This window comes from Notolepis coatsorum (assembly GCF_963971535.1).
Source record: "Notolepis coatsorum genome assembly, chromosome: 20".
NCBI lineage: Eukaryota > Metazoa > Chordata > Actinopteri > Aulopiformes > Paralepididae > Notolepis > Notolepis coatsorum.
In genome coordinates, this window is record NC_140184.1 from 62437380 (window position 1) to 62462506 (window position 25127).

The 25127-nt window shown below is 45.0% G+C and overlaps 1 protein-coding gene across 4 annotated transcripts in view; it reads right to left on the minus strand.

Moving 5' to 3' along the window:
- Positions 1 to 25127, minus strand: part of esrp2 (epithelial splicing regulatory protein 2) — a 62242-nt gene that overhangs the window by 10913 nt on the left and 26202 nt on the right. For 3 of the 4 annotated variants that reach the window (XM_084337798.1, XM_084337796.1, XM_084337795.1), the window contains 10 exons: positions 22499 to 22613; positions 21714 to 21809; positions 19059 to 19113; positions 17235 to 17345; positions 16823 to 16955; positions 16487 to 16529; positions 14526 to 14827; positions 12886 to 13113; positions 11998 to 12196; positions 3303 to 3507 (listed from right to left, as the gene is read on the minus strand). In XM_084337798.1, coding sequence (XP_084193924.1) covers positions 3303 to 3507; positions 11998 to 12196; positions 12886 to 13113; positions 14526 to 14827; positions 16487 to 16529; positions 16823 to 16955; positions 17235 to 17345; positions 19059 to 19113; positions 21714 to 21809; positions 22499 to 22613 — 1487 coding nt within the window. The remainder of the gene's footprint in view (positions 1 to 3302; positions 3508 to 11997; positions 12197 to 12885; positions 13114 to 14525; positions 14828 to 16486; positions 16530 to 16822; positions 16956 to 17234; positions 17346 to 19058; positions 19114 to 21713; positions 21810 to 22498; positions 22614 to 25127) is intronic. The other variant, XM_084337797.1, reaches the window with a different exon arrangement.

A 25127-nucleotide genomic window follows, 5' to 3' on the forward strand; every position in this document is an offset into this window, starting at 1 on the left:
AGACGGGTCACATGCTATGACTAGACTACTATGGTGGAGTAGTAAGCTTGGTGGTATACTATAGAGTAGTAAGCTTGGTGCCTTGGTGGTATACTATAGAGTAGTAAGCTTGGTGGTATACTATAGAGTAGTAAGCTTGGTGGTATACTATAGAGTAGTAAGCTTGGTGGTATACTATAGAGTAGTAAGCTTGGTGGTATACTATAGAGTAGTAAGCTTGGTGGTATACTATAGAGTAGTAAGCTTGGTGGTATACTATAGAGTAGTAAGCTTGGTGGTATACTATAGAGTAGTAAGCTTGGTGGTATACTATAGAGTAGTAAGCTTGGTGATATACTATAGAGTAGTAAGCTTGGTGGTATACTATTGAGTAGTAAGCTTGGTGGTATACTATAGAGTAGTAAGCTTGGTGGTATACTATAGAGTAGTAAGCTTGGTGGTATACTATAGAGTAGTAAGCTTGGTGGTATACTATAGAGTAGTAAGCTTGGTGGTATACTATAGAGTAGTAAGCTTGGTGGTATACTATAGAGTAGTAAGCTTGGTGGTACTGGTATACTATAGAGTAGTAAGCTTGGTGGTATACTATAGAGTAGTAAGCTTGGTGGTATACTATAGAGTAGTAAGCTTGGTGATATACTATAGAGTAGTAAGCTTGGTGGTATACTATAGAGTAGTAAGCTTGGTGGTATACTATAGAGTAGTAAGCTTGGTGATATACTATAGAGTAGTAAGCTTGGTGGTATACTATTGAGTAGTAAGCTTGGTGGTATACTATAGAGTAGTAAGCTTGGTGGTATACTATAGAGTAGTAAGCTTGGTGGTATACTATAGAGTAGTAAGCTTGGTGGTATACTATAGAGTAGTAAGCTTGGTGGTATACTATAGAGTAGTAAGCTTGGTGGTATACTATAGAGTAGTAAGCTTGGTGGTATACTATAGAGTAGTAAGCTTGGTGGTATACTATAGAGTAGTAAGCTTGGTGGTATACTATAGAGTAGTAAGCTTGGTGGTATACTATAGAGTAGTAAGCTTGGTGGTATACTATAGAGTAGTAAGCTTGGTGGTACTGGTATACTATAGAGTAGTAAGCTTGGTGGTATACTATAGAGTAGTAAGCTTGGTGGTATACTATAGAGTAGTAAGCTTGGTGGTATACTATAGAGTAGTAAGCTTGGTGGTATACTATAGAGTAGTAAGCTTGGTGGTATACTATAGAGTAGTAAGCTTGGTGGTATACTATAGAGTAGTAAGCTTGGTGATATACTATAGAGTAGTAAGCTTGGTGGTATACTATAGAGTAGTAAGCTTGGTGATATACTATAGAGTAGTAAGCTTGGTGGTATACTATAGAGTAGTAAGCTTGGTGGTATACTATAGAGTAGTAAGCTTGGTGGTATACTATAGAGTAGTAAGCTTGGTGGTATACTATAGAGTAGTAAGCTTGGTGGTATACTATAGAGTAGTAAGCTTGGTGGTATACTATAGAGTAGTAAGCTTGGTGATATACTATAGAGTAGTAAGCTTGGTGGTATACTATAGAGTAGTAAGCTTGGTGGTATACTATAGAGTAGTAAGCTTGGTGGTATACTATAGAGTAGTAAGCTTGGTGGTACTGGTATACTATAGAGTAGTAAGCTTGGTGGTATACTATAGAGTAGTAAGCTTGGTGATATACTATAGAGTAGTAAGCTTGGTGGTATACTATAGAGTAGTAAGCTTGGTGGTATACTATAGAGTAGTAAGCTTGGTGGTATACTATAGAGTAGTAAGCTTGGTGGTATACTATAGAGTAGTAAGCTTGGTGGTATACTATAGAGTAGTAAGCTTGGTGGTATACTATAGAGTAGTAAGCTTGGTGGTATACTATAGAGTAGTAAGCTTGGTGGTATACTATAGAGTAGTAAGCTTGGTGGTATACTATAGAGTAGTAAGCTTGGTGGTATACTATAGAGTAGTAAGCTTGGTGGTATACTATAGAGTAGTAAGCTTGGTGGTATACTATAGAGTAGTAAGCTTGGTGGTATACTATAGAGTAGTAAGCTTGGTGATGTGCCAAGTAGATCACATGCAAATAGCAGGTGTAATTAATAAATAAATGAATACATGCATTTAAAAAAATAGGAAACTTGTGTTGGAAAACTAACTTGTAAAAAAAATCTGTAAAGTTGATACTCAATTATTCATTCAAATTAATCTAAATGGATGTGCGTTTATCCATACAATTAATTTGTATATAAAGTGTGAACTAATCATTAAAGGTCCCCTGTCTTATAAATTGCCTTTTCCAGTGTTTATCATCGTTTTCTAGCAATGGGGGTTTGCATCAATGGGGTCAGTGTCTCTAATTCTCATTTTGGCTCATCAGTCTAGTCTCGAGTTCACAAGATCCTAACCCTCAACTAAGCCATTCTGATTTGACCGTATTTCTGATGCGAGTGAGGCATTGGTTGTAGTCACCGCCCACAATCAACAATTCGCTCAACAACAGAGCGAGTGGAATTACTTCCTCAAACGGGTTGACGTGCGCGGGTGCCGACAGAGACAGCAGAGAACGAGAGAGAGATGGAGGGAGAGAGCGAGAGAGGGACACAACCTCCCGACCGCGCGCAGGAGTGTGTAAATGTGTGCGCGTGGGGCTGGAGCTTCTCCACTTGCATATCACTGTCAAAATATCGTTGCGCGCACCCATATTCCGATCAGTGCAATAATATTCACAGGGGTATATATGGTCATTTGAAACAAGTTACCAATGCATTGTCTCGTGGGATTATGCCCCCCCCCCCCGCGGTGAAATTAATTACGGTAGTATCCCCCTCAATCTCTGTCTGCTAGTGCAGACTGTGGGTGACTGTCACTCAAGGCGCTTATGGGCGGAGCCCAGCCCAAAACAGCTTGAAAACTTGAAGTGGAAAAATGCTGCTTTAGAGTACTTGATTAGAAATACAAAACAATGAATTTCTTTGAAAATAACTTTACAGATGTGTTCCATAGACTCACAGGAATTGTGTAAAGTTGCCCAAATAGTGAAAGGAATAGCATGTCCCCTTTAACCAAGTCCCATCACATTTATGTACCAATTACACTTTTACCAATTACAAGTTATATTGAATTTATTAGAATTCATTTAAATGTAAGGTTTTTGATGCACATAATATTGCCAAAAAAAATTGCAATTTAAATAAATCATTTGACTGAAGCATTGTACCCAAATACGCTCGACTACCTATATAGATTGCATACTAACCTAACTGTAGCAGTGTGCTTAGTAGCTTGATATACTATGAAGTTTCCATACTGACCTGGGATAGTATGCGGTGTAGTTCATGTTCATATTCATATAGAGCTGTGGTTGAGGAGGGTAGTAAGCCAGGGCAGGGGCGGGGCTGTGCGCAGAGGGATGTTGGGACCTGGGCGTGGCCAGAAGGGGGGGCTGGTAGAGGGCTGCCTCAGACAACATGGCAGCTGGGGACGGGAAGGCAGCATAGGCCGTTGGAGGAGACAGACCTGTAGGACAAGGGACAAGAGACAAGTCATACAGAGCAGAAGAGACCGACCTGGAGGACAAGGGACAAGAGACAAGTCATACAGAGCAGAAGAGACCGACCTGGAGGACAAGGGACAAGAGACAAGTCATACAGAGCAGAAGAGACCGACCTGGAGGACAAGGGACAAGAGACAAGTCATACAGAGCAGAAGAGACCGACCTGGAGGACAAGGGACAAGAGACAAGTCATACAGAGCAGAAGAGACCGACCTGGAGGACAAGGGACAAGAGACAAGTCATACAGAGCAGAAGAGACCGACCTGGAGGACAAGGGACAAGAGACAAGTCATACAGAGCAGAAGAGACCGACCTGGAGGACAAGGGACAAATTTTCAGAGTATACATCGGCTTAGAAAACGAAAATGTCTTAATTATTTATTTTTATTTCTCCATGTGGTAAATACACAGGTCACAACATGTTTACAGGAACGTTTTTAGAGTTGTATTTAGAGTGTATTTCGTGACTGTTGGGAACTAGGCTACACTGGCATACCTACTTCCAGTGAATGACGCTAAGCTAGGCTAATGGTGCGGCTGTTCCCCAAGCCTAATGCATGCACAGAGAAGAAAAGGGTATGTATCTGCTTGTCTAACTCCAGGGTAGATGGCAAATTTCCCCAAAAGTGGGCATGTTCCTTTAAAGAGGTGAGTTTTGTGCAATTTTTTGAAGCAGTCCAGAGTTTGGGCGTTGCGGAATTCTACAGGGAGAGAGTTCCAGAGGGTGGGAGCTGCCACACTGAAAGCTCTGTCCCCAAAGGTCTGCAGTCTGGTTCGGGGAATGGAGAGCTGACCAGTATCTGAGGATCGCAGGGACCGTGACTGAGTGAGGGGGTGGAGGAGGTCAGTGAGGTACTGAGGTGCCAGAGCATGGAGGGACTTGTAAGTGATGAGGGTTTTGTAGGCGATAGGATGAGGGTGATGTCATGTCAGGGTTTGGTGCGGGTGAGAAACCTGTCAACTGAGTTTTGAATGTACTGGAGCCTGTCCAGCGTTTTGCTTGAAACCCCGGACAGGACCCCGTTACAGTAGTCCAGGCGGGAGGTGACGAAGGCATGTATGAGAGTCTCTGCTGTGGAGTAGGAGAGTGATGGTCGGGAGTCTGGAGATGATTCTGAGGTGATGGAAGGCGGATTTGGTGACAGAACTGATGTGGGCTTGGTAGGAAAGGGTGGAGTTGAGGATGACGCCCAGGTTGCAGACCTTTGGGGAAGGGCAGGTGGAGCAGCCGTCAATGTCCAGGGTGAGATCTCAAACCTTCCAGAGCAGGGCTTTGGGTGCCACAACCATGAGCTCAGTTTTATTGTTGTTGAGGAGAAGAGGCTGCATTGGGGAGGGGGGAGACACCCAGGAGGAAGTGCGAGTGAAGGGGAGGAGGAGGGCACCACAAGCTGCTGGTAGATGGTGTTCACTTTGTCCTGGAAGAAAACCTGGAACCCGGAGCAGAGGCGGGGGGGATCGAGGGGACGGAGTAGCCGGTTGATTGTGGAGAATAGTGTCCTGGGGTGGTTTTTCTGGTTACCGATGAGGGTGGAACAATAGTGTTGAACTTCTCTGCTCACATCGCAGCGACAGCATCGCAGGGACAACCAGAACCTTCAGATTCCTCCTGAGCAACGTCAGAAGGATCCGCCCCTTCCTGACAAAAGAAGCCACCCAACTCCTCATCCAATCAGCAGTCATCTCCCGCCTCGACTACTGCAACGCACTGCTTGCTGGCCTCCAGGCCACTGCCACCAAGCCTCTTCAACTCGTTGAGAACGCAGGGGCTCGCCTGATCTCAAACCTACCGAAGTTGGCCCATGTCACCCCACTTCTTGGGGACCTGCACTGGCTCCCCATTGCTGCACGAATCCGTTTCAAGGCCCTCAACCTGGCATACCGTGCGGCAAAGGGAACCGCTCCTGCCTACCTCTGGTCAATGGTCTCTAACTACACACCCTCAAGACCCCTACGCTCTGCATCTTCTGGCCGCCTCAGACCTACTCCTATCCGAGCTCCGGGAGGGTCATCAAAGAGAAGTCGCCTATTCTCAGTCCTTGCCCCACAATGGTGGAATGAACTACCCACCCCAGTTAGGACAGCCAAAACCCGTCCAATCTTTCGCCGTCGACTAAAGAAGCACTTCAACCATTATCAGAAATTTTATTTTTTTAATATTTTTTTTTTTAATCTAACCCTAACTAACCTTACTGTCATGCACTTGTCCTAATAAACTAACCTACACTGTAGCACTCAACACTTTGATGAACATTGTTACTCAGCTGATAGAGTTGTGCCCTTCCTGATGACTTGTCGTACAGAACTTGTAAGTCGCTTTGGGGAGAGCTACCTTGTACTTGTAGGCATGGCTGTCATCCTACCTTGACAACTGCTCCTATCAAGTGTCATGATGCCTGAATACTTTTACCAACGGATTTCCAGTTCCGCGTTCGCCTTCTGCGCTCCGATTGGCCACTGACGTTTCTGGTCGCGCCAATCGTGTGACGCCTCTTTCTTTCACCGGTTAAGCTTAGGCACTCTTTCGAAGTTGGTTAAGGTTAGAGTTTGTCTTAGAGCAGGGCGATAGAACACCAGCCCTGATTCCAAACTCTAACCTTAACCAACTTCGAAAGAGCTTAACCAGTGATAAACTAGGCGTTAGGTAGTTTGCTGCTGTTCGAGGCGGAAATGGGCGCGTCACGCGATTGGGCGCACATGTCACATGACCAGAAACGTCAGTGGCCAATCAGATCGCACCAGAAATGTCAGTGGCCAATCAGATCGCAGAACTGGAAATCAGTTGGTAAAATTATAGACGCGTCATGGATAGGCACCCTACAGACGAGTGGACCCCTCCTCTTCTCTCTTTACACAAAATATTTGGGTAACATGATCACTTCTCATGCCTTCTCATACCACTGCTATGCCGATTACACTCATCTCCTTTTCTCCCTAGGATACCAAATTCTCTGTACGGATCTCGACCTGCCTGTCCAACATTTCCACATGGATGACGACCATCCACCTAAAACTAAACTAAGGCTGAGACTATATGCCATTTGGAAGAATCTTTAGTGTTACAGATTTCCCCATTCAAAACGACCACAGTGATCCTTTTTTTTCTTCTTTTTTTATTATTATATTATAGTCTGTGGTCTCTGGATGTGATGGAGTGCACTGCATATTGAATGCACAGTAGAGTTGCACTTGCAATTCAACTGAATTTACATGAAATGGGGATGTTTTAACTAAAACATGACACAAGACCTAGTATTTTAGTATAGTATAAAGTATTTTTTCTTTTTTACATAAATATATAGATATGTGACACCACTTATCGATATCACACAGTTATCGATAAATCGTTAAGTGGTCTCAGCCTTAAACTAAACGTGAGCAAAACAAAACGAATTTACTTGCCGGCTGATTCCTCATCAACAATCATATCATGCCTCAACTACTGCAATGCCCTGCTAGCTGGTCTACCGGCTCGCACCACCAGGGCGTTCAACTCATTACAGAATGCAGCGGCCTACCAGATCTTCCCATTGCCGCACAAATCTGCTTTAAGGTTCTTGACCTGGTATTCCGTGCAACAAAAGGGAACGGCTCCCTCCTACCTCAGGCCAATGGTCTCCAACTACACACCTTCAAGATACCTACACTCTGCATCTTCCAGCCGCCTGACACACTCCTCTTCAGGCTCCTGGAGAGGCATTGAAATGAAGCAGGCCATCATCCGTCCTGGCACCACAGTGATATGTAAATGTTGATCTCATAAAGAATACTAGTTCATCCACCAGCTCCCTCAGCTGGAAGGTCTTAAATCCTTTGTAAACAGTACACTGTATTGAAATTACCTTTGAAAGAACTAATTTTACTCATTCCAGTTATAGTGATTGCGAAATATATCATATGTCTTGCAATAGCTAAAAATGGCAAAGTCCCTATTCAGTTCCACTAGCTAATCCCAGAGAAGGAGACCGGGTAAGGGAGACTCACAAGACAAGAGTCTGATGAGACTCGACTCCAGACAAACCTCCAGAGAGGAGCAGATTTAACAGAGCATGGTAGAGAACATATTCCTATCTGGAATAACACAATTCAAGCTTTAGTTACTACATCGACAATGGTACAATAATATAACAAGAGCTATGAACTACAAGTGCTTAATTTAAAAACATGAATGAAAATAACTAGGGTTGTCAAAATAACTTGCTCATTTTGATCCATTCATTATAAAAAAAGAATTAAACGTATGCAGAATAATTGTGCGCCAATGAATTCCTGTCGCTGTAATTACATTGAAGTAGAGGAAAAGATGATTGTGTCCCTCTCTGTACTAACGGGGCAATGCTCGCACATCCCAGCTATTCTAAACTTTCATATAAACGTCATGTCTGATAGCACACCGACAGCCCGTTGCCTTGGTAACACAAATTAATTGAGAAATAGTTTCCCCTGTACTTTAATGTAATCACAGCGTCAGGAATTCATTGCGGCATGAGACACAAGACACCACCATGGTAAGTAAAATTTACTTCATTGGCAACCACTCTCGCTAGCAAGTAATTTGTTTATTTCTCAATGTGCTGCTTTCAAAGCCAATGGAAAGTCCTTGCGTACGTTCCATAGGTTGACATGTCAGGCTAAACTGTGTGTTAAGACAGTCAGTGGTGAGATATATATGCGATTCATTTAGATTAATTAATCACAAAGCATGATGTCATTAGAAATCGCTCGACAGCCATAAAGATTCTGATGGGCAAAGAAAATAGAGGCCATTTTAGAGAAAACATACAAGCTGTTCTTGGGCAGTTGCCCTTCCAGAGTTAAGTAGTACACACACAAACCGTATAAAAGGGATGTATATATATATATATTTACATACAAACAGCTAGCGGCAGTAACCTTCCACACCACACAGTGACGCACAACACTGCTGACCTTGTGTGGGGGGGGGCTGAAAGTAGCCCAGTTAGATAAGTTGACAGTAAGCTACCACGCAACCCAAACAACCTACATGACTCCCGACTCCAACAAGAGAGATTATTAGGTCAAAGATACAGGGTGAAAACCCGCCTCTTTTAAACAACTATTTACAGGGAAAACGGGTCCCATGTGAGGGGATAGGGATGAATTGCCATTTAAAAGAAGGAATGGTGGAGGTGGAAAGCGCTGGCTAGTGGCTGATAAGCTCAAATCTAATCACCACCACAGAGAGATAGGAACGCAGGCAGAGCAAAGTACACGCAGTAGAACCAGATCCATTCAGTACAAGATACTGGGGTGCGGGGGGGATCTCCAACTTGAGAAAACTGGGTGAGGACGCAATATTGCTTGCGATATCATAATGAGTTTCCTCCGTTTACTAGTATTCTCATAAAGAGGGCTGGGCTTAGGAAGTTAACTCCCAACAAAGTCAGTTGCCAATGATTATATCCCCATCCACTTATATGCAAGTGGATGGGGAATGTCCTAAATCTTCATAGATGAAGTTGACATACGCAATGGTGCACCCAATAGTGCACCTCCAACACATAAATGCAAACATTCCCAAGGCTCATAAATGCTGCCGACAGACTGATTTAGCTATAGCCATTGTGCCATCCAATTTAGCCATTTACATTTAGCTGACGCTTTTATCCAAAGCGACTTACAAGTTCCGTACGATAAGTCATCAGGAAGGGTACAACTCTATCAGCTGAGTAACAATGTTCATCAAGGTGTTGTGTGCTACAGTGTAGGTTAGTTTATTTAGTTAGTTAGTTAATAAGTGCATGACAGTAAGGTTAGTTAGGGTTACATTTTTATTTTATTTAAATTTCAGATAATGGTTGAAGAAGTGCGTCTTTAGTCGACGGCAAAAGATTAGACGGTTTCGGCTGTCCTAACTGGGGTGAGTAGTTCATTCCACCATTGTGGGGCAAGGACTGAGAATAGGCGACTTGTCTTTGATGACCCTCCCGGAGCTTGGATAGGAGTAGGTCTGAGGCGGCCAGAAGATGCAGAGCGTAGGGGTCTTGAGGGTGTGTAGTTAGAGACCATTGACCAGAGGTAGGCGGGAGCGGTTCCCTTTGCTGCACGGTATGCCAGGTCGAGGGCCTTGAAGCGGATTTGTGCAGCAATGGGGAGCCAGTGCAGGTCCCCAAGAAGTGGGGTGACATGGGCCGACTTCGGTAGGTTTGAGATCAGGCGGGCTGCTGCATTCTGAATGAGTTGAAGAGGCTTGGTGGCAGTGGCCGGAAAGCCAGCAAGCAGTGCGTTGCAGCAGTCGAGGCGGGAGATGACGAGGAGTTGGGTGGCTTCTTTTGTCAGGAAGGGGCGGATCCTTCTGACGTTGCTCAGGAGGAATCTGCAGGTTTTGGTTGTCGCTGCGATGTGAGCAGAGAAGTTCAACTGGTCGTCGAGGACAACACCAAGGTTCTTGGCGGTCGGGGACGCGGTCACAGCTGCATTCTCGACTGTGACGGAAAGGTCGGTCAGGGGGGAGGATTTGGCCAGTAGGTGGAGCAATTCTGTTTTGCTTAGGTTCAGTTTGAGGTGGTTGGTAATCCAGGCAGAGATGTCAGACAGACAGGCTGAGATCCGCTCAGAGACGTGGATATCTGAGGGAGGGAAGCAGAGGAAGTATCGTCGACATAACAATGACACGAGAAGCCATGAGACGTGATAATGTTACCCAGTGATTGTGTAGAGGGAGAAGAGAAGGCGTCCTAGGACCGAGCCCTGGGGGACACCCGTCCGCAGGGGGCGGGTGGCCGACAGGGTCCCTCTCCATGACACTTGGTAGGAGCGGTCATTGAGGTATGATGTCAGCCATGTCAGCGCAGAGTCAGCCACTCTCATTCCTGCGAGGGCCGCGAGGAGGATCTGATGGTTGACTGTGTCGAAGGCTGCAGATAGATCTAGGAGAACCAGGACAGAGGAGGCCTTTCGCTTTTGCTAAGTGAAGTGCCTCTGTGAACGCAATGAGGGCCGTTTCTGTGGAGTGGCCAGTCCTGAAGCCTGACTGATTAGGGTCTAGGAGGTCATTCTGTAAGAGTAAGCAGTAAGTTGGTTGGATACAGCACGTTCTAGGAAAGGAGAGAAGAGAGACAGGACGATAGTTGCCTATGACGGTGGGGTTCAGGGTTGGGTTTTTTATGAGCGGCGTGACTGGCTTGTTTTAGGGAGGTGGGGACCACCCCAGAGTTGAGTGAGGAGTTGATGGTTGCAGTTAGGAATGGGAGGATGTCTGGTGCTATGGTCTGGAGGAGTGGGGAGGGTAGCTGGTCCAGCTGGCATGTAGTCGGACGGTTCGACATTACCAGTGTCAGGGTCTCGGCTTCTGTAATGGGAGAGAAAGATGACAGAGTGAAGGATGAGGTTCTCGATTCAGTATTTGGAATGGGTAGGGGTTAGGAGAAGGAGCTGCGGATGTTCTCGACTTTTTCTTCAAAGAAGATCACAAAGTCTTCAGCAGAGAAAGATGAGGGAGGAGGGGGTGGGGGGGGGGAGGACATGGTAGCATGCAGTTTGCAAAGATTCTTGGCAGAGGCCTCGATCCAATGGTGAAAGAAGCTTTGGCATTAGTAATGGTTTTGGAGAATGTTAACAAGAGGTTGTGATATGTGTTGATGTCAGCAGTGAGGCGTGACTTTCTATACTTCCTCAGCCGCTCTCAGGACCTGTCTTTGTTCTCTCACTGCATCTGTCAGCCATGGACTGGGTGGGGAACGGTGGGCAGGTTTCTCAACAAGGGGACAAAGCTTGTCGAAGGAGGTTGCAAGGGCTGAGAGGAGGGTGCCATCTCAGTGGGGAGAGCAGAGAAGGAGTCACGCAAAGGTAGAGCGGATAGTATGTCAGAGGAGAGGGTGGAGGGGGATAGGGAGGGCAGGTTGCGTCTGAGTGAGACGGTTTGAGTTGGGGTGAAGACCTTTCGGTTAAGCATGAGTGTTAGTGAGAAGGATATGAAGGAATGGTCAGATACATGTAGGGGAGTTACCGTGGTGTTAATGATGCTGGAGTTACGGGACAATATGAGATCCAAGGAGTTCCCTGCTTTGTGGGTGGGAGGCATGGCAGTGGGAGTCAGGTCAAAGGATTGTAGGAGGGAGACTACTGTGACCGACTGAGATGAGTCAGACAGGTTGAAGTCACCCAATAGAAGGAGAGGGGTACCATCTTCCGGTAAGGAGCTTAGAAGCATGTCCAGCTTATCTGGGAAGTGATCGAGCATATCCATTGTGCCACCCTAACATCCGATTTAGACATATCCATTGTGCCATCCGGACCATGCGATTTAGCTATAGCACAGACTGATGGCATCAACTTAACGTTCACTTTTAAGTAAATTACACTTTCAACTTGTGATCCACGATGAGGACTACCATCTACACCACCATCCACAGTTTTACAGCCCTTTGAGCTCTGACTTTTTCATTCCTCAAGGTTCTACAGTAGCACGTTGCCCCGGGGAGTGGACTTACAGGGCAGCTTGCAGGGCGGAGGGGAGAGGCCACTGCGGTTGAGGGTTCCTCCCATCAGGACGAAGCTCATCTCCTCTGTGGAGCACTGGAACACCTCCACGTAGCGGTCCTTCATCATCTTCTTATGGCACTTCTGGGCCACCATGAAGGCCCGGTCTGAGGACTTCATCTGGATGAAGGCATCACCGGAGGGCCGGCCCTGCCGAGAGAATTTTTTTTTTATCATCTTTTCCCCCCTTCTTTTTCCGTTTTTCTCCCCTCCCAGTGTTAGTCGTTATGCCAATTCCCAATCCCCTTCCTGGTCGTTGCGCACTCTACCCCCTACCGTCGGTCTGGGAGGGCGGAGACTATCACATGCTTCCTCCGACACATGTGTACCCAGCCCACCACTTCTTTTCACCTGGCAGCGCGGACTCTCACTGGGGGAGTGTAACGTGTGTAAGGATCACACTACCTCCCTCCAGATCCTTCCCTCGCTGTGCAGGCGCCCCGACCGAACTGTAGGAGTCGCTGTTTACAACGACCCGGACCCACCCACCGGCTTCCCTCCCGCTGACTGCCAATTGAGCCAGTATGACGGCCGGCCAAGCCAGAGGCAACGCTGACAGCCGGATTCAATACCGGTGTCTCTCGCGTTGGTGACGAGCGCTTAGTCCGCTGCGCCACCCAGCCGCCCTGAGAGAGAGCATTTTCTATGAAAATCGCTGTACTGGCCAACATATACATGTAGAGATAGGCTGGTATCACGGCTGGTATCAAGAGCTCAACCAATTAAAAAAAATAAATAATAAGATTCCTCCAATACCATACATTGATTTTCAGTAGTGGGGCAAGTCTACCCTTTATGTTTACGTTTTGATTGAGGTTATTAAGTTCCATGTTTTCTACCTGCTGGTTGAGAACCATGTGGACTCCATGGGGCTTGATGTCGATGGTGTGCTCTCCCATGAACTCCAGGATGTCTTCGATGGCGGCAGTGTATGGAAGGCCACGGAGGCGCACACAGTCCCGTGTGCTGGCTGTGGCCAGGAAGGGGGGCGTAGCCAGAACAGGCATGGAGACCATGGGCAGAGGCAGGGTGGAGATCAGAGGGGTGGACATGTAGCGGTTCAGCACCTGGCGATACAGGAGAAGAGAAATGTAACGCCCATGCTGTACCAGTTCAGAACAAAGGCCTGGCAGAAATTATTAGCATTCAGGACTTTAAAAAATTAAATTCAGGGTTGTTTGGATTTCTTCAACCAATCATTCATCAATCAGTCATTTAAGCTGGCATTAAACTCGAGTGGACCAATGGAAGAATTATACCCACTTGCAACATCCTGTAGGTCAGACTACCAAAATGTCTTTTCTTACTAGAAAGATTTTTCTAGACTTTTCTAGTTGATCAACAGGATGCTCTTGCAATGTATTGATGGATAGTTGTAACGTCACAGAACATTTCCTACTAGCGAGGCACAAAGTCAACCAATTATGTTATCAGAAAGAAAAATGGCAACAAGTTATAAAATACCAGTGTCTGTTCACTTTACCACGTTGCCAGGAGATGACTCAGTCGTTGGGCAATGCTTCATTCAGAGGAAGCTGTTGACAGTGGTTTTTCCTCTATTGTTCAATCGACTGAAGATGAGACGTCTTTCACAAAAACAAGTGTGGATTTCTAAATGTATGTGGGGGAGGGGAGTCTGCTTCCACTGTTGATAAGCTACTGTGCAGATTGAGGACAGCGATAAAGTAGGATTTTAAAGGTGAAATATGTAACGACTAGACCTATGTTATATATTTTGTTGAGTTGTGTACTCACATTATGCCAAATGTTTCCAACAATGTTAAAACCCTGACAAATATCGCACCGTGATTGGCTCCTTATGGGTGTGATTAGATCACGCTTGATCGACAGCTGCCTTTTAGCTAAAGTAGCAAACATTTTATTTTCCATTCAATCACTAAAATGTTTTACTATAAACTACCATATCTATCCCTACTTTGTTAGAAAGCATGCCTAATCCTTAACTAGCAAACTAGGTTAGACCTTAGAATTCCAAGATAGAATTCTGAGAAATCTGTTCCAAAAATGTTTACACCTGAAAGCATGACACAAGAGCTTTCTACAGCTGCTAGAGCCTGTATGTCTGCATGCCTTTACCTGCTGTACCTGAGCTCTAATAGAGCCTGTATGTCTGCATGCCTTTACCTGCTGTACCTGAGCTCTAATAGAGCCTGTATATCTGCATGCCTTTACCTGCTGTACCTGAGCTCTAATAGAGCCTGTATGTCTGCATGCCTTTACCTGCTGTACCTGAGCTCTAATAGAGCCTGTATATCTGCATGCATTTACCTGCTACCCGAGCTCTAATAGAGCCTGTATATCTGCATGCCTTTACCTGCTGTACCTGAGCTCTAATAGAGCCTGTATGTCTGCATGCCTTTACCTGCTGTACCTGAGCTCTAATAGAGCCTGTATATCTGCATGCCTTTACCTGCTGTACCTGAGCTCTAATAGAGCCTGTATATCTGCATGCCTTTACCTGCTGTACCTCAGCTGCGGTGCTGCGGAACAGCTCGATGTAGCGCTTTCCCAGGATCTGCTTGTGCTTCTTCAGGGCGTTCTGGGCATACTCCTCGCAGGAGAAGAGCACGAAGGCGTCGCCGGTGGGGCGTCCGTCGGGGTACTTGACGAAGAGCAGGCCCTCGGTGCCGTCCGTCGCTGGGCTTTCGGGGCCTAGGAAGGCCATCACGTCCTGGGCCGTGGCGGTGAAAGGCAGCCCCCGCATGCGAATGATCACCTGGTTCTCTTTAGACAGGAACTGGGCCACCTCGTTGGACGTGCCTGGTGCCAGCCGGAAGACAAGAGGTACAGGGTCAGTGACCGGGGTTCCACTAAAGGGCAGAATGGGGATGCCCAATTTTCGCTTAAACTAAATCTTGTTGCTGCACGAGATGAATTTGCCAGTTGGGCGATAGTTTAATTGCCAAACGGGAGGAAAGTTTCAATTTCCTGCTCTCGACCCATGTCAGTTATTTGAGAATGAACCTCTTTTGTCCCTGCAATGTATGCAGTCATTTCCATTCATATCTGCCCTTCTAGAACACCAATCAATTTACGACGAGTCGGCCTCCAGTATTAGTATGAAAGCCTGTGATGGCATTTCCCTTACAGTAGACCATAGTGCTAAATCAGAGAGGCTTGCTGCTCTACCTCTCAGCATGGAGACCCAGAGAGGCTTGCTGCTCTACCTCTCAGCATGGAGACCCAGAGAGGCTTGCTGCTCTACCTCTCAGCATGGAGACCCAGAGAGGCTTGCTGCTCTACCTCTCAGCATGGAGACCCAGAGAGGCTTGTTGTTCTACCTCTCAGCATGGAGACCCAGAGAGGCTTGCTGCTCTACCTCTCAGCATGGAGACCCAGAGAGGCTTGCTGCTCTACCTCTCAGCATGGAGACCCAGAGAGGCTTGCTGCTCTACCTCTCAGCATGGAGACCCAGAGAGGCTTGCTGCTCTACCTCTCAGCATGGAGACCCAGAGAGGCTTGGTTCAATTCACTCAATCTGCATGGGTAGTGGCTCCATGGTGTGCCATGTTAGTTTGTTGTATTGAAAACCTATAGTATGCCAAGTGTCCTGCCCTCTAAGCATTTCTTTTAATAAGTGCACTGGTGGGCCTCAGTTATCTCTGTATAAGTGGAACACTGGAAGGTCTAAAACACCATCTCTGTATAAGTGAAACACTGGAAGGTCTAAAATACCATCTCTGTACATACCAAAACACTGGACGATTGTATTGGTATTGGAATACTGGAAGATGTCAAAACTGGACAGGCATTGATTTAAATGTTTATAGTATCAGTTGCTTGGGAAATAAAGTCTGGTCTGTGTGCTGATGATAGTCCAATGTGCTGCTGATCTGTATCGATCTAAACTTGTCTGGGTAAAGTCCACCAGCAGACAGGCGCTGAGAGAGACACCGTTATCTGCAATGAATGACTCATCTTGTGTGTGTGTGTGCGTCTCTTCTTTCTCTCCGTGTCCTGCCCTGCTGTCCTCTGCTGCGAGCCGCCCGCCCGCCATTCCGTGGTCCAGAGGCCCTGGGCCCTGCCATTGTCTCTTCACACCCCCTTTGTGTGGGCCCTGAGCTGAGTCTTTCACTGGCCGACAGCCCCCTCTGCCCCCAGAGAGAGGAGCTCCGGGCCATGGCAAACAGGTGAGCTGCTGTTGGCCGGGGGTAAAGTTTCTCTCCAACTAGCCTCTGAGGGACGGGTCCACAAAGCGCTATTCATTCCCCAAGGATAAGCCGGCAGAGAGCCAATGGGAAGGGGCAAAGACACAAGGTAGAGAGGAGAGAGAGATTTTGCAGACACTTGGGTGGGAGGGGGTCTCTGGCTTGTGGGGGGGGTACCACTACTGGGAACCTTTCAACAAGACTCTTGGTAGGAAGAGAGAATTAGAGGAGAGAGGGGGGGGGGGGGGGGGGGGGGGGTCTGAAATCTGACCTCCAGCGATCTTGAGGAATTCCTCTCCTGTGGCCTTATAAACCTGAAGGGATGAGAAGAGGACTGGCTTTAGCAACTCAAAACCACATCCGACTCATCATGTAGGCTGCCTTTGGTACAAGGTGTTTAACCAACAGTTACGCCAAAGGAATATTGCTCAAATGGAGTTATTGCTAGAATCTTTTCTTTTGAGCAAATACAAGTTCCAATACTCCCAGCTTCGCCTGGTTCTTAAATCTACTGAATACGTTTAATGTAATGTTTAATGTACATCTAACCTAGTTTTGTTAAGACATGTAGGGGACACAGGAAAAGGGTGGTATAATGGGATCTAACCTCGATGTATCTGCTGCCCATGTGGTGCTTGTGACGCTCCAGCGCCAGGTCTCTGTGCTCCTGGTTGATTAAGCGGACCAGGGCCTCACCGTTTCTCCTGCCCTGGGCGTTGAGACAGAGGGCCACACCACCCCTACACACACAGTTCAACTTGTCCGTTTATTGTACTGTCCATTTTAAAATTGCCATAGAATCAAACGTAAACAAAAGAGGCATAGATGTTAGATCCTAATATGAAAAACGATGATTTAATGCCCTATGCCTTACCTTGACGTGGTCTATTTTATATGTCTGCACTTCATGCATTGATCTGCCAAATTTGTGCTCTTTTCTTTTTTTTTTTGCTGTGGAGCACTTTGAGCTGAAATGCTTGTATGAAAGGTGCTATACAAATATTGTATAATTAACATACTTGGCGATGTTGAGGCCTTTGAAGAAACGGGCAATGTCCTGGTCTGAGGACTGCCATGGGAGGCCTCGCGCTCTGATCACCGTCTCGCTGTCCACAGGCTCCGTCTTACTGCTGCAAGACACAAAGTGAGACAGAAAGAAAGGGAGCGAAACAAAAGTGTGGCGTGGATTAAAACTATCCAGCAAACTGGGCATAATACAACATTATTAATGAAAGGACGTCACTTTATTGATTGTGATTTGTGACTTTATTTTGCCAGATATTACCAGTAATGCCTTGCTGCTGATTATACACAGGGCCAAAACCTCACGCCACAAGAACAGTTTCTTCCCCTCTGCAGTGAGCCTCATCAACAAGGCTGGGACCCCCACTGACTGTTACATTAACACATCCCTACTGGACTATATATATATATATATATATATACACACACACACACACACTTGTGTATACAATCAAAACATGTGTTCATATTTCACCGTTCATACATTTTGCACATAACTGCCCAATTGCACAGCCCTACTAAATATCCCATCCCACTGTATTGTTATTGTATTATAATTAGTGTACTTGACCAGTGTACAGCCCTGGGCTGCTTTTACTTAGACTATATATTCTATTGTGCTTCCATTTAATTTAGTTTATATCCCATTTTATTCCAACTTTTTATTTTACAGTTGTACAGCCCTGGCCTATTTTTATTTCATAATTATATTATGCTTCCATCTTAATCGAGTTCATATTCCATTTTATTCCACCTTTTTATTTGATTATCGGTCCTTTGTCTGTCCGTTAATGTCACACCGAAAACTACCAAAGCAAATTCCTTGTATGTGAAAACTACTTGGCAATAAAGACCTGATTCTGATACCATTTACAATTTGTATATTGCTGCCGATAATATTATTTAAAGATTTTCTATTGCAGCTGCCGATTTACTATTTTCATATTGCTGCCGATTATATTATTTATCCTTTTTATATTGCTGCTGAAAATGTGAAATGTTAGGCCTATAAGCAATACTAGTTATCTTCTTTCCTCTAAATAACGATAGAACAGTCTATATTGGGATCAATAAAGACTGGGATTATTAAGCAGTCTTGGAAATGGTACCAATATCTAAAAATTAACCATCCCCATTCCTCGTTAACATAGGCGGAGTGCAATTTGAAGTGTGCAAGTATGTGTAATGTGTGTGCACGTGTTTAAGAGTGTGCATGTATGTGTGTGTTTGTGAGTGAATGATGGCACTAATTTGTGTCATCGTGAATTAGTATTACTACAATTCCTGGGGTTTAAGCACAGCTTTTCAGAGAAAATGGGGAGGGAAACCAGAATGTACCACCACCACCACTATGCCCCCAGTGGTCACATTGAAACAAGTCACCATCTGAACACAGGCACACAGAGGCCACTTACAGTAAAGTGCTCAACACAGAAACACACTCCTACAGTTAAATGCCATGGGGTTGTCGAGGCGACGGGCCATTGGCTGCCCCGAGAAAGTCAGGATTTGTGTAGAGTACTGCTACTGGATAGGCCAGGCAAAGCGCTTGATGGCAAAGTTGGACAGCTTTAATGACACGCTTGTGGTTTCCTTGTTGCTGTAATCAATGCTATGAGCCCTGGGTCTGAACATGAAGGTGGGGGCGGGGGGGGGGGCAGTCAGCTAGGCGTGAGCAAGAACACTAAACAGCCCTAGCCAGCAGGTGTGGCAGGAGAGCACATGGCTGACTGTGTGTGTGTGTGTGTGTGTGTGTGTGTGTGTGTGTGTGTGTGTGTGTGTGCGAGGCTTCTAGCCCTCTGAACCTGTACAGGACGTACCATGCTCCAGACTCAAACTTGTATTTCACCGTTTCAAAGCAGGAAAATTTGTGATCTGTGAAAAAGAAGGAGATTAACCACAAAGGAGAATTGTGACGACTTTTAAGTCATTTAAACAGCGCTTGTGAGTTGCGTCAGTTATGCGCCGAACAGGTTAGCACGGCCAGGCAGCGTTCTGCATTCCTATTGGTTATTACACTAAAGAGAGCTCAGCGTTCTGCATTCCTATTGGTTATTACACTAAAGAGAGCTCAGCGTTCTGCATTCCTATTGGTTATTACACTAAAGAGAGCTCAGCGTTCTGCATTCCTATTGGTTATCACACTAAAGAGAGCTCAGCGTTCTGCATTCCTATTGGTTATCACACTAAAGAGAGCTGGATGGGCTTGGCAGATAATGAGGGGGTAAGCCACAGGTATGGAACAGACTTTAGCCCGTTTGATTTATTTTCTTGCGTGTACACGATGTGCAGGCTCCACATCACAGTCCAGGAGGGTGTCAGGGTGCAGGTACGACTGTGTGGAGCTGCTCTACCAGCTCTACTCCACACCATTAACACACTAAAACAACAGCTGTACAGTTTAATATGCTTTGCTGTGTAAACAAAATATATTGACAATGGTAGGCTATAGATGAACAACACAATAAGTAGGGCTTAATAAAGTAGAATAAGGCATTTTAATAAAATTAAAATAATATATCATCATTCACCATCATTTCATTATACTGTCAGAGTCACCCAATTTTGCAGACCCACAAAGCGAAAGTGACAGACAGGAAGCTGGCCCAGACGTGCCACGCACAGGGTTTATTAATGTATTCTGGAGTTGCTGCGAGTGAATCTCGCCATGCATTTCTATGGAATCTTGTGTGCAGCAGCACGGCGAGACAATCAGCGTCGATGTGGATTTCATCCTTCCCCTCCGTGAGGCGCGCGGAGCTCCGTGTCGGCCGCATCCGGTGTGGACAACAGCGGCCATTAACATGAGCACCGGAGTGAAGCGGGTGCCTCTCAGTGTCCATTACCCATCCATTACCCTTTCAGTCTGCTTCAGGGGGAAGCCTTAGGGCCCGCGTCCACCTAGCGCATATTTCTCCGTGAAACATGCTGGGAGTGCGCCGGCAGCGCTGGCTTGACGCGCATCTTGTAGATGACAGAAAGAAATCTACAGCCATGCCGCGGTTTTGCACATATTATAGCATATTTGAATAACTTTATTGTATATTAATTATATATATAGTTATTGCCTGACACCACAGTTCGCCCTTTGCTTTTTATTAGCTTTTTAGTAGTGTATTCGTGTAGTTATTATTATTAGTTTTGTCGCGGATCTCAATGGTCTGTGTGGAGACAGCCAGACAGGCAGGCAGCTCCGGTGTCAGGTTACAAGCAGAGTGGTAGATGACTGGCTGTGATTGGTTGTTTGAATATGCGCTCGGCGCACCGCTCTAGAAAAGTTCAGCCAGTTTCAACTCTCTGGCTTGTGCGGCCGCATAAAGGCGCTGAAAAAAGAAGCCGACGGCAGCGCACTTCCTAGAGGCGGCCGCATGGGGCCGCATGCGCTCCCTCCCCATTGTAATACATTGAAAACAGACGCGTGCGGTCCTAAATATGCGCTAGGTGGACGCGGGCCCTTAGACAGAGGGTGCTTCAAGTGTGTCTAGTTTTTTTTCCTCAAGTAAAATAATTAACAAAACATTTATAAACTACAGTGGCAAATATATTGTGTGTACACCTTTATATATGTTAAGAAATATGAAATTCAACAAAAAAATTTTTTATATAATTTCTGTTATATTATTAATGTATTTTCATTTGTTTATTATGCTCTACCAGTCTGTCTTTTTATTGTATGCTTTGGCTGAGAAGGGCAGGACTTCTCAGAACTAAAGAGAATACATGGAGAAAAGTAGGAGCCTCCTCTTCCTCCTTATGCCTAATAATGATCTGCATGTTCCTGCAACTGGCGTCGACCTGTAGGGCTACTCCCCAGTCATGATTACTTAGAAGATAATACTATTAGTCTGGGTATTTAGAAGAATACTAGTACACTGGGTAGAGATGATAATACCATGTAGAACAAAAAGGCATTGCTCTGGTCTGCAAAATCGCCCCCATTATGATCTTGGGTTAGAACCCTTACAACCTCTCATATTCCTGAATGTGAGAACTTGGAAACACACCACTCAAGTCCATGAGGCCTTCTGCACGTCTGGACATTGGGATGTAGCCACACAGATCCACTCTAGAAACAGACTCTACCCAGGATTCTACCAGCTGGTTCTGGGGAAATCAAACCAGGCAGTGGCCAACCAGACACAAGCTGCTCTTAACTTTTTCAGGCCACCACTTCCCTGCTGGATGTGTGTACTAGGGGATGAACCATCTCGATAAGAGTTGAAAAGTCTGAAAAATTACATTTAATACACTGTATCGAAATTAAAGGTTCTCCTCTCATTCTCTTCTGTTTTCCTCTAGTGTAGCTGGTGGTATAATATGGCCACATTTTCATTGTGAGACAAACAAAACTATTATATATATATATACAAATTTGATCTCTAGTATAATTACATTTTACAAAAAGAAATATAAAAAAATAATTGGTATGGAATGTGAATATTAGGTTCTGGTTCCTAGTCTCTGCTGGTACTCACTGTAGGGTTCAGCCAGGATGTGGAGGGTGAGCTGGACCATGCTCCTCACCTCTCGAAGGCCCATTCCCTGCTCTGATGTGGGAGGGAGACCCACGTCTACAAGACACGCCGTTAAGGAAGCGTTCACCTCAAAATAAATGCACACCACCAGGTAGACTTCCTTTTCACAATGAGACACCTATTTTTACAAATTCATTGCTGGCATGAAAGTACAATTCACAAGGGATTATGAGTAGAGATAAACTAGTAATGTTTTAGATGCATATAACCATTGTAAAAGATGAAAACACCTTCAAATGAATGAAGAATGCACAGCACACAGTTCAATGTTAAATCAGATCAGTTCCCCTTCATCTCGTCTTTTAAATCTATACCTGAAAAAGGAGGTTACATTACATGTTAAAGCCCCATTTCTTACATACCAAAGATTATGTTGATCCATAGAGTCCTTTCTCAGCACAACGCATGCTGGTCCACTACGTGCACCGTAGAGTACATTTCAGCAAGCCTCAGTCAGAGACAGACAGGAGCTTGACCCCATTGACTTTACATTGGTTTGTGGCTAACTAGCCAGAGCTAGTATGATAAACAGAATGGATTGTGCTGAGAAAGGACTCTACCGATCATCATCATCTGCACATATAGTAAATGGGGCTATGGTTCGAAAAATCTGAACCATCCTTTTAAGCCCACTATGCATGTCAACAGACATGATTATCAACCGAGTTAAATGTGTAAAAATGGAAACAAATGTATCATAATCATCATAATACGAGGAAGGATACATTCCAACATGGAAGACAGCGTGAGGTCCTCCACAGGGCCAGCATTTGGACAGCATTTGTGAAACTCCTTCCTGACGTCCAGGAAAGAAAAAAAGCACTCCTGGAGGACAAGGTTCTATAAAGAGACGGAAACTACAGTCAGTCATGTAATTTCAATGCCATTTATCAGATATGGTCAGAAAGATCCGTTAAGAGATCATATCCCTGCGTTTCTACACTTTGCCTGGAAAAATGCCTGTCCTTCTCATCTCCTGTAGTCGTTTCTTTTTCTGTCTGCATTACTCGTTCCTGCTCTTCCTTCCTCCTGATGCCTTTAAAAAAATGCTTTTATGTGATCAATTTAGGATGCTGCCGTACATATATCCAGACCATCCATCTTGGAACTATATCCAGGCCTGTCCCATCTTGGTGCGATCAGATGATAAACATCCCATTGAAATATGAAACCATAGCCTGTGTGTCATATGTATGTCTAGCATCACACATTTACAATCACGTTCTGTGGCTAGTTTATTTGACTGTTCCTTATGACACGCAGCATTAGCCCCAACCCGATAGATACAAATAAATAAAAGCCCCACCAACAAAAATGGTGACATAGGAATGGACATATTCTCTAGTTGAATAAGTACTAGAGACAACAGTAGTTGTTTTAAACTATATTTGCTGTATTTTAGAGTTTTTTTTTTTTTTTACATTGGTAATGTTTGTAAAGACTGAAGTAAAACAGACCTATACGATAAGATTAGAAAGTTAGCATAGAATTAATCTACAAATATATATTTTTTTTATCCACTTTTTCTCCCATTTTCTATTTTTTCTCCCATCCCAATTTCGTATCATCCAATTCAACCCTCCCCTGTCTCGAACGCCGTTTCTTCTCCCACAAGCCGGCTGCAATGTGGACTAAGTCATACATAGCACGAGTCCCCTCCGATACTCGAGGTAACAGCAGTCGCATCTTTTCACCTGCGCGGCGCGATCTTTCAGCGTCAGGGGTCTGCGCTTTGGAGGGACGCCGCCCCCATCGCTTCCTGATTCTACTGCGCAGGCGCACCAACCTACCTGTAGGAGTCGCTGTCCACAACGCCCGATCCCCACCCATCAGTTTCCCACCCCCTAATACTGCAGATGTGTATTAGTACGGACGACCAGCTAAACTGAAAGCAATGTGGAGCGCTGGGCTCGAACAGGCGAACCCAGCGTCTAACGATTATTTTTTTTTGACCTGCAACAGGGCAGTTTTAAAACCAGAGACAGTGGACAGACTTGTCTTTCTTGTCTGCAACTTAAAGTAATGGCTTTGCTTGTCCAAATGACAATACTGACCAAATTCAGATTTATTTTTCTCTTGTCCATTTATTTTGTTTGCTTTCTAATTTAAAATACATTTTGAAACCGTCTGTACACAGTAGGCTATGTGTGCTAGCAGAACTAGACTCCAGTCACGAGTCACGGTGCGGTGGTTTGTCCACCAAAAAAGCGCCAAAAGATCGAAAATAAACTAGCAGAGCCAGAACTGTTCAACTCCTCTGGAGCCACAGCCAGCAGAGAAGCCGGTTTACTTTAGCTTTTAAACCAGCTGCAGCCTGAGAACTGGAGTGTGAGGGGATGTAACACTAAAGATGGCGGCAATGACAAAGAATTGCTGCAAAATAAACATACATCTGTTGTTAAAAAAAAAATAAATAAAAAAAAAAAAAATTATACTTATAACAATTCGATAATTATCGATATCGAGAAATAAAATAAAATTATCATATCGTTATCGCGATATGATTTTTTTTCCATATCGCCCAGCCCTACCCCTAATACCAATACATAGACCACTGCACTTCCACGTTACATGGAGCTCATGGGAGAGCGCGGGGGGATAAAATGAATGAATGTTGATAAGAGCATTGATGTAAGTGGTTGTAGCTACGGCTGTGGGGGTGCTGGAGCCATGATCAAATAGCCTTTTTTATACGCCCGAGTATAAAACACAGAGAGACCAACCCCAAGTCGATCGGACTTTCTCGGCCGAGCTATAGACGCTTTTCTGCACCTACTCCCCAAACTCTGCATGCGCAGATTGCCCAGGGAGTGTCTCGGGATTGCATTTATTTATATATATATATATTAGGGGTGTAAAGGTACGCGTATCCGTACCGAACCGTTCAGTACGGCTGTGTACCGAACGAATACAACGGTATGTTAACCACTAACAACCGCCCACCGGGGGCTGTTTTTTTTCACAATCTAAATATAATTATTTTTTTATTTTTTATTTAACAAATCAATTATTAATTTCAATATAGAATATTCGTTGACATCCCTACAATTAGTTACTGCACACTACATCACCCCTGAGTGGAACATGGAAAGCCAAACTTTCCCCCACTGTACCGAAAACCTGTACCGAACCTAGACTTCAAAACCGTGGTTTTTGTGTACCGTTACACCCCCAATATATATATATAAAACCCATATTTCCGCATATCAGTGCCCAGAAGACAGAAGATGATTTCAAAATTGAGGGAAGGTATTACCGTCGTTTATTTTTAATACATTTTTTATTATCTTTTTTTTTCCCTTTTTCTTTTTCCGTTTTTCTCCCCTCCCAATGTTAGTCGTTATGCTAATTCCC